Source organism: Saccostrea echinata, unplaced genomic scaffold (genome assembly GCF_033153115.1).
Source record: "Saccostrea echinata isolate AGI-Se365-2 ecotype Australia unplaced genomic scaffold, CSIRO_AGI_Sech_v1 ptg000008l, whole genome shotgun sequence".
Lineage (NCBI taxonomy): Eukaryota > Metazoa > Mollusca > Bivalvia > Ostreida > Ostreidae > Saccostrea > Saccostrea echinata.
Genome location: NW_026889757.1, coordinates 9,526,167 through 9,537,932, shown reverse-complemented (window position 1 = coordinate 9,537,932; position 11,766 = coordinate 9,526,167). Strand labels below are relative to the sequence as shown.

Here is an 11,766-nt window from a genome sequence, read left to right as displayed (position 1 = left end):
AATAATTCCACATGAGTTTCATCTTTCCTGGCTCATTGGTTCTTGAGGAGAAGACTTTTCAATAATGCCATTAATTATTTGTTATTTTGTAATTATCTCCCCTTGGAGGAGGGCGTGGCCCTTCATTTGAACAAACTTGAATCCCCTTCACCCAAGGATACTTTGTGCCAAGTTTTGATTGAAATTGGCCCAGTTGTTCTGGAGAAGAAGATGAAAAGGTGAAAAGTTTACGACAATATCAACAACAACGCCAACGACGATGACAGACAACGGACAAATTTCGATCAGAAAAGCTCGCTTGAGCCTTCGGCTCAGGTGAGCTAAAAATGACAAGAGGTATTCAACTGTGTCATAATTTTCTTACCTGTGCCTTCCTTATGACCTTTAACTACTTTTTCAAGATTTTTTATTAAATTTTATAGAAGGGTATATTGGTGAGAGCGATTTAACTGTGTCAAAATTTTCTGACCCTGACCTTCCTTTACTTTTCAACATTAATTTTAAATTAAACATCATTCAAAGATACATATTGATGAGAGCATCTCATCTGTGTCATTATGACCTGCTGGCTGCATCTTCCTTATGACCTTCACCTCATTATTCCTTGTTCTTCACTCAGGGTTGTCCCTAACACCCAGGGAATTTCCCCACCTATAATGACTTAAATCCCTGGTTATTCTGGTATTTCCCCCCAACCTTCTTTTGTGGGAGGAACCCCATGCCCCCTCTACTTTTTACATGTCCCCTGCTATTTCAATTCTTAGGGACAACCCTGTCATTCATCTTTGTTTCAAAAGAAACTGTTCATGATATTTTTCATACCAAATATTAAAGTTCATATACCGATTGGTGAGAGCAATTCAACTGTGCAATAATTTTCTGACATCAACATTCCTAATAACCTTGACCTTCATCTGCTCTTCTTTGTTTGTCCCTGATCTTCCCTTTGACCTTGAACTTCACTTTTTCCTCATTTTGAACCTAGTTTAGAAAGTATCTCAATGAATTCCTTGAAGGATAAATTCATACAATTCCATAATTGCAAAAAAAAAAAAAAAAAAAAAAAAAAAAAAACCCAAGTGAAAAAAATAACTAATTTAGAAATGTTTTAAAATGTTTAATTTTTCATGGTCCTAACAAATGTTAACAATATTTCAACAACAGTAAATCCTACTCCCAAACTGATGAAAATTAGGAGAGAAATGCATACAAATCAATTCTAGCTTTGTAGAAAAATATACTAAATTAGTTCATACTTAAAAAGTTAGGAACAGTCATAACAAAAATAATATAAAAAAATATTTCATTGTACAATAATACAGGTGATTGAATGAATAAGTCTGTATTCACAATGTGCCACATATAATAAACATAATTCATCAATCAGGAATTTATGTGATAAAGAGATATATGAAAGTACATTTATATGGATCATATTGAAAATAAGGGACAGGAATTGTATCCCTACATCTTACCAAAATGCTTGTTTAATTAAATGCAATGAAATGGAAAGAATTTTTATGAAGTAGCTTATAACCAACAAAGAACTGGTTAAAAACTAATTTTTATTTAATGAAAAACTCAAATCAAGATATAATTATGTATGTTCCCAGTCATTAATTAATTATACTTACAGTTTATTCTTACAATAAATGTGAAATTTTTTTTAATAAAATAAACACAGATTAAAAATGCATGCAATCAAATGCTTTCGAACTTGGATTCTGGAGTCAAAATATTTCAATATTCCCTCAAATTTACATTTTTTTTTACAATAACCTGATCAGTTTTTTCGTGGAATGCCAGATTCTATAATATCATCATAATCATCCTCTGGCTCTGAATCCTGTCTTTTCCTCTGCAAAATAAATTCATATGAAAGCAGATTTTTTTAATTTACTCAGTGTTTTTATTGTTAAAGAAGCATATCCCTTCTCTTGAAAGTCCAGATAATTAAAAACAGATTTTAGAAAAATTAAAGGAAATTTATTTACAGTACATTTAAATGTACAAAATATTAAGATCACAACCATTAATTTATAATAAAAATGACAATAATATAAAGTTTGTCAGGAATTCCTCATGAGGTATAAAAAATATGTAAAAATATGTAAAACTTTTCAAATATTTTTTATAATATATTTGTTGCATTTATAAATGTAAATGAAAAAAGATTGCATCACTGTGAACATACTGCATGCAGCATAACAATGATATGAACAGAGAAGTCATGCATGAAATACCTTGTAATAATGTAGATTTTTTAAGGTTCCACATCCCTCTGTTCACTCAAATAAAATTTTGATTAAATGATGATGATTTTCCAAAAGAAAACTAAGTTTTAATTGAAATGTGTACACTTTCAGCATACCCTGGGGTGCAAAATTTAACAGAAATTGCTTTTTAATTTGACATTTTTAAGGGGAATATTTGTCTTTAATCTCAGTGAGTTATCTTTCTTATTAGAGGGTCTGTGAACCTTAAATTAAAGAATGGAGATGCCAGGAGAGTCAACAAAATTGCTATATGTACAGCATTCCTTGAAAAGTGGAAGACTTTGCCCGATTCTTCTTGCATGTAGTAGATTCATAAGCATTGACAAGATTGTATTATAGATATCAAACCAGCACTATGACAAAATTTCATACAATAATCACTGCACACTTCATACAAAAATAAATCAAATGAAGGCACTTTCATTTTCTCTTCTTCAAATTTACAAACTTAATATTTTGTATAAATTCTGATAAAATATAAACTCACAAAGGTAGGTTGGCAATACATTCATAATACACTGTTGCATTCAAATTGAAAATAAAATGATGAAAAAAAATTCAACAAAGGCTCAGAAACCAAACATGATGATTTAAGAGTTTTTGCATTTGAAATCCGTCAAAAATTCTCAGAATGGGAAATCTGCCAATGCAAATACTGTACGATAACATATATTGCACATGATTGATATTCAAACAAAAGTCATATTCATACATCACACATTTTATATCACACTTCCTCTAGATATTCAGCTGGTACCCATCCCTCCCTCCCATCAACTCTTGCATACCACCAGTCATCCTCTGATGAATCAAGCACTTCTACAACCCAACCTTCCTTAAACCCAAGTTCTGTGTCACTTTCCGGAATAAATTCTGCACAAGTTCTGTATTTGACAGAGGAAACGGAGTTACTTCCCTCTTCAGGGGAAGTAAATCCAGAATCACACACAGGTGAAGGGGATCTTGGTCCACACCCACAAGGTTCAATGTATGTGGCTGGTGCCCATCCTTCACTGGTTCCCACCCTCACCAGCCACCAACCCTCGGTTTTTCTCAACACTTCTAATTCAACTCCTTCTTCAAATGAAACTTCCCCATTTCCATCTGCTTGATATCTTGCAATAGTTTTATAGGACTGTTGTGAAACAGATGATTTTGAAGATGTTTTTCCTTGATCAGAGTCTTCTAACTTTGCACCATATATTTTTTGAACAATTGGGGATTTCTTCGGTATTGCAGGTTTAAAATCAGTATTTGTGTCTTGTTTTCCAAGATTAGAAGATAATTTTGAAGCGAGGTCTTTTGCAAAACCTGATTTAACAAGAGACTGAGGGGAACCCCCTTCATTTTTACTGTCTTTTACTTCATTTTTAGGTAGCACTGGCTTTTTAGGTTTTGCAAGAACAGGTGGTTTTGATTTCGGCTTGCATGATTCTTTTTTCCAACCTGGCTGGAAACTCTTATCAGTTTTGTTTGTTTTTGTCACAGCTGTCCTAGAATCCTCTTTCCCCCCTGTCTTATTCACATCTATTTTAGGAGGGAGAATTGGTGTTTTGTCCTCACTGATGGTTTTTTCTGGAACTATAGGCTTTGATGGAAAGGATTTCTTTGGCTTTTCTACAGCACTATAGTGCTGTGATGATGTTACTTCAACATTTGATTGTCTTCTGAGCCTTGCTTGTAAAGCATTCGCTAATTCTGAACTCTCCTCCTGCATGCTCAATCTTTTATGGGCTGACTCATTCTTTGTTGGTTTCAGATGAATAGCAGGTTTATCAAATTTAGGGGGCAATCCCGGCTTTTCTTGTTTTGGAACTGTTTTGTTTGAAAAATCTGGATTTGATTTTGCTTGGCACAGAGGCAGCTGGGAAATCTGTACACCAGTCTTTTTAGGGAAAGTATTAAAAATTGAACTATCTGTATTTTCATTTTCTTCAGTTGTAGTTTTCCGAGATTCAAACTTTGCCTTCAGTATTTCAGCTAAATTATTCCCACCATCACTATGGATTCTCTCTCTTGACACCTGTGTTGGCACTGAAGGCTCAGGGAAGCTTCGTTCAGTTTTGTCTGGTCTCATTGGTAATTTTGGTGGTAGAATTGGTTTCTTATCTGAATCTGAACTTGAGCTGGATGACTTTGCTTCTAAATCAGGTTTTGAAACCTCCTCTGATACCCTTGCTTCTAATTTATTCTTTAATGCAGCAGCAAGAGAGGAACGGTCTACAGGGGGTGGCTTTGGACTGCTGTCCCTATTTGCTACAAATCCAATGGGTGGGGGAGGAGGTTTTGAAGTTGGTCGTTTAATGGCATTGGGATTCTTTCTGACCCTCAACTCAGCCTGGCTAAGCGGCCGAACAGAATCAAGCTTCTCCTTAACCAGATCTGGTGGTTTGGGTAAATTAGGCTGTTTAGAAAACACAAAATTAGGTTTTTCTCCCTCCCCATTATTATTGACTGGGACTTCATATTTAACCTCTTCATATTCATTATTACGAATCATGGAGTCAGGATGCTCGTAATCTTCTTCATCATCACTATCAATTGCTACTTCAGAATAGTTTTCATCATTAGGAACGTAATCCTGAGAAATGAAGAAAGACAGTGGATAGGAGAGAGAATATACATTTATCTTCAGACAGATTCTCTGATTTGTATACAGTTTAATCACACTAACAATAATTTTTTTCCACAATATTTTTTAAATTTAAGTCTGATTTTGAAAGACTTAAAAATAATGAATAAAGTGCCATTTTTTTTTTCTATCACAGGAAATCTGTCTGATATACATGCAATACAAATTTTTAAAGTAAATATAGATAGTTACATAAGGAAATTATTGCTTTAAATAAAAAAGATAGAGATTACAATGTATTTTTACATATTAATATATCAATTAAAAGTTATATTTTTGTATTATATATTCAAAATGCTTTGTTAAATAAAGAACCTTTATTATAGGAGAAACATGCCCATAAATGTTAACTTTTATTTAAATTAATTTTGATGTTTGCCAAAAATATTTAAGAAATTAAATACTTACATGTACAATTGTTTAAAGCTTATTTGGATATGGTCAACAATAGATCAACAACAGAGAAAGTCTGCACCACAAATAGATATCTCCTCTAATTATTTTATGAATATGGATAATATCTAATCACACAAACTATGGAAAATAAAATATGCAGATGCAGGCTTTCCTGTTTCACTTGAACAGATGTCCTTTTTGATATTTTTAATCTATATATACCTCCTGTATATCTCCCATCTCCCTGCCTTCTATATAAGTAGAGGGGGCCCAGCCCTCATTATTTCCGATCCTCACAAACCACCAACCATCAGCTGTCTTCTGTTTGACCTACAAAAAAGAAATCTTTTATTAAGCAATATTTTTTTTTGTTTTTATGAAGTCAGAAAATCTGCACAAAATCACTTGACTCTCAAAAGAAACACTGATACAAACATCTCACCTCAACACTTTCACCTTTTGAGAAGCTGATACCATCCCCAACTGTGTCCGTAAAGTCAGCAATAGTTACATACTGAGTTTTCTTCTGTTTAGGGGGTTTTATATCTATTTTAATCTGAAAAAAAAAGAATCATCAGAAACATGCATTTTCCATTAATTTTATCATTTTTGGAGTTATTTCCCTTATCATGATATTTCAAAGTACTTACATTTTTGATTGAGTTCTGTCTGGGAGGTGGCCTGATGGATCCTCCCCTCTCTAAGGACAGGGACTTTTTAGACAGGTAGGGTTTGGTGGGGTGAGGTGGTGGGTCAGGTTCATCATCCCATGAGTCATCCCCATTATCCTGCATCAGGTCACTGATGTCTTGAAGTCCCCCCACAATCTGGACACCCGAGGCACGAGCTACTCTCTCCATGTGAGCTTTCTCAGCCTTCATCATGTATGTCGCAGGTGCCCATCCCTCTTTTCCTTTTTGTCTACAAATTGTAAATTTTCATCATTTTATCCTTTTTAACAGGCCAAATCTGTTCCATCAGAGATGTACACATCTTTGTGCCCAATTCATAAACATACAATCATCCACACGTTTTTTTTTTAATTCTTTATAAAATAAGATCTGAATATTGATAAACTACTCTTAATGGTTAAGGGAATGAATTTTTGAATCATTTTCATTTTCATCATGGATTTATATTTTTGGATTAAATTCCTGTAATTTTTGTTCTTTGAAACCTTTAGAAACCAAATTAAAGAAAATGCAGATTAAATGATATTGTGCTGCAAATGGTGGATTTGTAACACAGTATGATGTGAAAGGCAAATGTAAAATTTGCCGATTTACAGCTTAAACTCACCGGATCCACCACCAGCCGTCCAGATTTTTCTCGATGACCTCCACCACTGTCCCCTTCTCCAGAGGTAGCTCGTCTGAATTGGAGGGGTAGTAATCATCGGTACAGATGTACTGTTCCTCTAAAAATCATCACAGAATCATTAGCCACACTTCCTGAGTAAAACTAGTGAGTACCATTCTACATGTAGTTCTCCGAGGAAAACGGATATTAAATTACTGTAAACTTTTCTGATGATTCATATCTGTGTTATTGTATTTTTTATCCTCATGAATCAATCAAGGAACAAGTAATTTAACAATTATAATGATTCTGAAAAAGTTAGTGAAGTACATAAAATTACATTAAAAGGTAAATATCTAAAGAAGATTTTTTTTAAATACTGTTTGATAATTAAACGTAAACCGTAGATATTTTTCAATTAAAATTGTATTAATAGGAGTTAATTTTTCAACTTACTGGTATAGAGGGTTATATTATTTTTAATCCACTGGATTATATTAATGATTTTTCATGAAGCAAGCAATTTGAAAGCATTTATAAAACAGGTTAGCTGGATCTAAAAAAATATTCCATGGGTAGTTTTCATTTCTACTGAAGTCTTTATTCTGCATGGCGATTTTGGTGAAAAATCATTTCATCTGTATATCAATGCTGCAAGTATGGCCCCAATAGAAATTCCACATACATACATTATTTGACTCAACTTTTATTGAATTGAAGTTATATAACTTTACAAGAGACAAAATCTGTAACAAAATATTGATCTGTTTTTAATCACTATTACAATATCTCCTAATTTAAAAACAGATATCAGTTTAGATTTCTAGTGCAGTGTACATTATAAATAAGTAAACATTTCCCACATGTTGGGTTAATAGGAATTGTAAGTTCATATTTCATGCAGTTAATGTTTCGATGACCCACACTTAAATAGACATAAAGGGGAACAAGTCATAAGAACAAGAGTTATATTAATGGTTTTCCAATCACCTTCCCCCGGCCTCGCCCGTTCGCTTAGTTCCTCTTTGATACCATCCGCCCTTTTAAGATAGGTACTGGGGACCCATCCTTGTTGGTCCTGGACGTGGACAAACCACCAGCCTGAAATTTTACCACAACCACAATACTACAGAGCTTGCTGACAAGGAGTTTTATAATATATATCATGTACATCCCCTCCCCAACACAAATAAAATAGACAGCTTCGTCAAGTAAGGGATTCAGGTATAGCCTAGTTGCAGAGGTTTACATGTCCAAGTTCATTTGTACTTGTTCATGTTTTCCTTTCTAAATGCTAAAATGTTTTAAAATTTATAAAAATATTTTGCTACTTAGTATTGATGTAGAAAGGGAAAATAATATGAAACAAAACAGGTCGACTTTTTCTACATAAAGTAAACTAATTCTTTATGATGAATTCAGAAAGGTCATTCCGTGCTGTTTCATGTAATTATCATCTTTGTCAGCAAACTACCATAGATATGAAATAAACCATGACACCAGAACAGTTTTTTTTAAAAACAAATTTTTACCATAATTATGACTCTCTCCGTTTGAGTCATTCTGATAATAGAAGACACCTCTTATATCTATATCGGTGTCATTCTCATACAGAACGACAGACTGTCTATCAAATACACTGTCATTGTCTGCTACTGATTCATTGGTTACTATCGTGTTCAAAGGGAAAAAAATTACAAAAAATAAGTATTGAAAAAATATACAAACATGTAAAATCATGCACATTTTCATAAAAAATTATAATAGACAGAACCTCTTTCTCATATTTAGACATAAATGCAGCAAATAATAAGCCCTCCAAAAATCAGAATCGTTACAGAAAAAAGGAAGATAATAGACCCAACCCAACCCAAAGCAAAACTTGAAAAATCATTCTGAGGCATATTTTTTAAAGTCTTCAGTATCAGCTTTCATATCCTTACACGTCTTTCTCAAATTGTGTCTACTGAACATTGCCGTTATACAATGAAGATTTACCGGGTATTGTTAACTTACTAGACCTAATGAAAATCTTCACTGAAATTTCCTTCTTTATTGTGAATCTCTTTTCCCTTTGAAACTCTCACACAAAAACATTATGATATGTTAGTTTCTATACATCTAAATTAACCCCAAAACAGAGTAAATTTACACATGAGTCTTTTAAAACTACAATCCAGAAAGTGATAAGCTAAGGAAATGGGCTTTGGTTCAGGAATGTTTTAAGGATAAAATCAGCTGTTACATCATTACAGAAGACTCTGGGTTTATACAGTCTAAGAACATCCAGATCTGGCAATACCTACCACTTTCTGTTTTCTCTATAACCTCAACCTCAGTGCCAGCTTTCAGATTTAAGTCCCATTTATCTTCCTTCGTGTAGTCAGCTATGGCCCTGTACTGTTCGCCAAGTCTGGGCTCGGAAATCTTACTCGCTGTGTCAAAAGTCGCTTTTTTCTTTCTTCTGCAAAAAATACAGATATGCAAATCAAAATAGACCTAGGTGCTGGTGAATTTAATACTGTAAATCAACTATTTTTCACAATAATTTTTATTCACAATTTGTCAGTTTAATGTCCATCTACAATAAAATTTCCACCACTCAGAGGAAACTGAATTCCTCATAAATACATAATTATAAAGAAATGTTAAAGGTAAGAAATATTCTTAAGTAAAGAGAGTTGCAAAATCTGCGGATAATTCTAGTGCACTTAGTAAAAGTATGTTTACAGATTTTTTTTTACTCTTTGTGATTCAGTAGGATGTACCTTATATACCATACATACATGTATGTAATATGATAATCAACCAAAAAAAATATTGCATAGTGTATAAAGATTATGTAACTACAAACACTATATTCTGCTTTCAAAGAAACTTAATTCTGATGGTTGGGATATCCAAGTAAATTGTATTAAAATATTTCACCTAAAAAGAATTCTATTTTACATTAATGATTTCCTTATGACAACCTTTATATATATAGTTGGAGTTCTTTTAATCCAGTTTACTGCACACAAAAAGAACTTAAAAGATTCATTTTAAAACTAGCTGTTAAAGATAATGCAAACATAAATTTGGGTGATAATAAACCATATTTTTCATGCATGTTCCTTTTTCTTTTTCAGATGGATAATAAGATGTACTGCTATACAATAATGTACCAGTATCCATATACATGTACAAGCAAATGCATAAAGGTAACATTACAGCTTTTCATACAGACATTTGGTAAAAAAAAATTTTCGTACAGAGGTGTGATCCCTTTAAACTGTTGTCCTTAAATGATAGCAATGTCCTTAATAAACTCAAGTTGGTCATTTAATACAATAGTCCATTCTTCCTTTATTGTGTTCATACAGTAACATGATTTCCTGTTTCTCCTACATACATGGATATACACGGACTACCAATCATCTTCATTGACGAGGGGTGACTATAAGTGTATTACGTTAATGTTCCTAATAAAACATTCCTATCCTACATATAAACAACTCTGTCACACGTCAGACATATCAAGCCTCATGTTAGATTTCACGTCTTACAATTAATGAATATATTCCTGACGCTTAAATTCTCTTTAGGCACAAAAAAACTTTATTATAATTGTGATACTCATTATCAATAGATACATCTGTATTTAGCACTCTTCACCTAATCAAAAATACTGTAAAACTGAAATGACTGAAAATTCAGTTTTTAGTATAAATTTATGAAGTGTAGCAAACAAACACAAAATTTAAACTAGCTAGATTTCAGTCTCATATAATTATATACTTTTTTTTTCTTTTTTAAAGTATCCAATAATTAATGTCTTCTGACTGAATTACTTAAGTTTCCTCTCAAACCATTCTGTCTCCTCCTTAGTCATAACCAAAAGAATCAGTGGATGAATGAATTAACAAGATACCTGCACAAGGTACAAGAATAAGTCCAAATAAACTCCATCAGCATACTGAAAAGGGACGGGGTGTCTTCCCCTTCTATAACAGGGGGCTCCCGACTCACATTGGACATGATAATATAATCAGAGTCGGAATTCTCCGACAAAACTTCTAGATTATCAAGGTTAATGTCCATTATTCCATTAATCTGTAATTTATATAATGAAATGGAGTCTATCCCTTCTTTCACCACGCAAATTGCATTTCATTCATAATCTTCTCTCCAAAGGAATGCATGTTAATAGTTCTCTTGTTCTACCTAACTTAAGCATGTTGGGCAATTTGAATTCCATGTTCACAAATTTATAGTCCAATTAAAAATGAAAGATTCCTTTAGTTTTTTTACTGCTACAAGAAAAATCACAATGAACATCAGCGTATTAAATCAATGCACCCCAGACACCTGTGATGTTAATTAAGGAAGGAGAAATACATCCCTGTCTATCCCTGCCTGGGTGCTTAATGATCAGTCTTCCCGATTGACAGGTAGATCCACCCTGGGGCCTCAACATCCAATACATTAGCAGAGAATTGTGTACAATTATATAACAGTACACTGTCGTTTCGTGAAAGTTTACAGAGAGTGTGATAATTGATGTAATAAATTCATTATATCATAAAATTTTGGAATCTACAAGTAAATTTAAACTGTCAGAATTAAATATACTAAACACCTTTTAAACATCAATTAACATAAGAAAAAATTATTTAAGACATAAGATATTACATATTACTTAGTCTTTAAATTTCATTTTCAAATGATTATGAAGTTAATTTAAAGTCACAATAATAAGTCTTCATAAAATACAAACTGATTTTCACTTTCCATCTAAGTATTTTCAATTGATACTGAACATTACAAAATACATCAAACAATTAAATTTTGGAAAACATCTGTATTTATAGTCAAGACACCTTTCAGAAAGAAACACAAATGTTGCATACAAAATATGACTGTTATAAATGTTTCATAAACCATGGAAACCTATCATAATGTTACACAAATTTATGTTAGCTTGAATGACATCCCTATAATCTCATTATTCTCAATATCTAACAGGCTGTTACTTTATATTTATATAGTGTAGTTATACATACTGCATAGCCTAAAGTTATTTGAATGTGTTGTAAAAGTATCAAGTGTAAATACCTGTATAGTTAAACAAATAGAGAGTTTATCTTTGTTTAGTTTCCCACTCCTTTGTATACAAGAGCCCTA

The 11,766-nt window shown here is 32.6% G+C and overlaps 1 protein-coding gene across 4 annotated transcripts in view; it reads right to left on the bottom strand.

Moving 5' to 3' along the window:
• Window positions 1-2,988: 2,988 nt before the first annotated feature.
• LOC133181047 (SH3 and PX domain-containing protein 2B-like) overlaps window positions 2,989-11,766 on the bottom strand; it is an 81,122-nt gene continuing 72,344 nt past the window's right edge. For 3 of the 4 annotated variants that reach the window (XM_061315576.1, XM_061315578.1, XM_061315579.1), the window contains 7 exons: window positions 8,910-9,067; window positions 7,594-7,704; window positions 6,604-6,721; window positions 5,955-6,225; window positions 5,747-5,860; window positions 5,527-5,634; window positions 2,989-4,857 (listed from right to left, as the gene is read on the bottom strand). In XM_061315576.1, the coding sequence (XP_061171560.1) occupies window positions 3,004-4,857; window positions 5,527-5,634; window positions 5,747-5,860; window positions 5,955-6,225; window positions 6,604-6,721; window positions 7,594-7,704; window positions 8,910-9,067 (2,734 nt within the window). In that variant the 3' untranslated portion in view covers window positions 2,989-3,003. Of the gene's footprint in view, window positions 4,858-5,526; window positions 5,635-5,746; window positions 5,861-5,954; window positions 6,226-6,603; window positions 6,722-7,593; window positions 7,705-8,909; window positions 9,068-10,513; window positions 10,699-11,766 lie in introns of those variants that run through there. The other variant, XM_061315577.1, reaches the window with a different exon arrangement.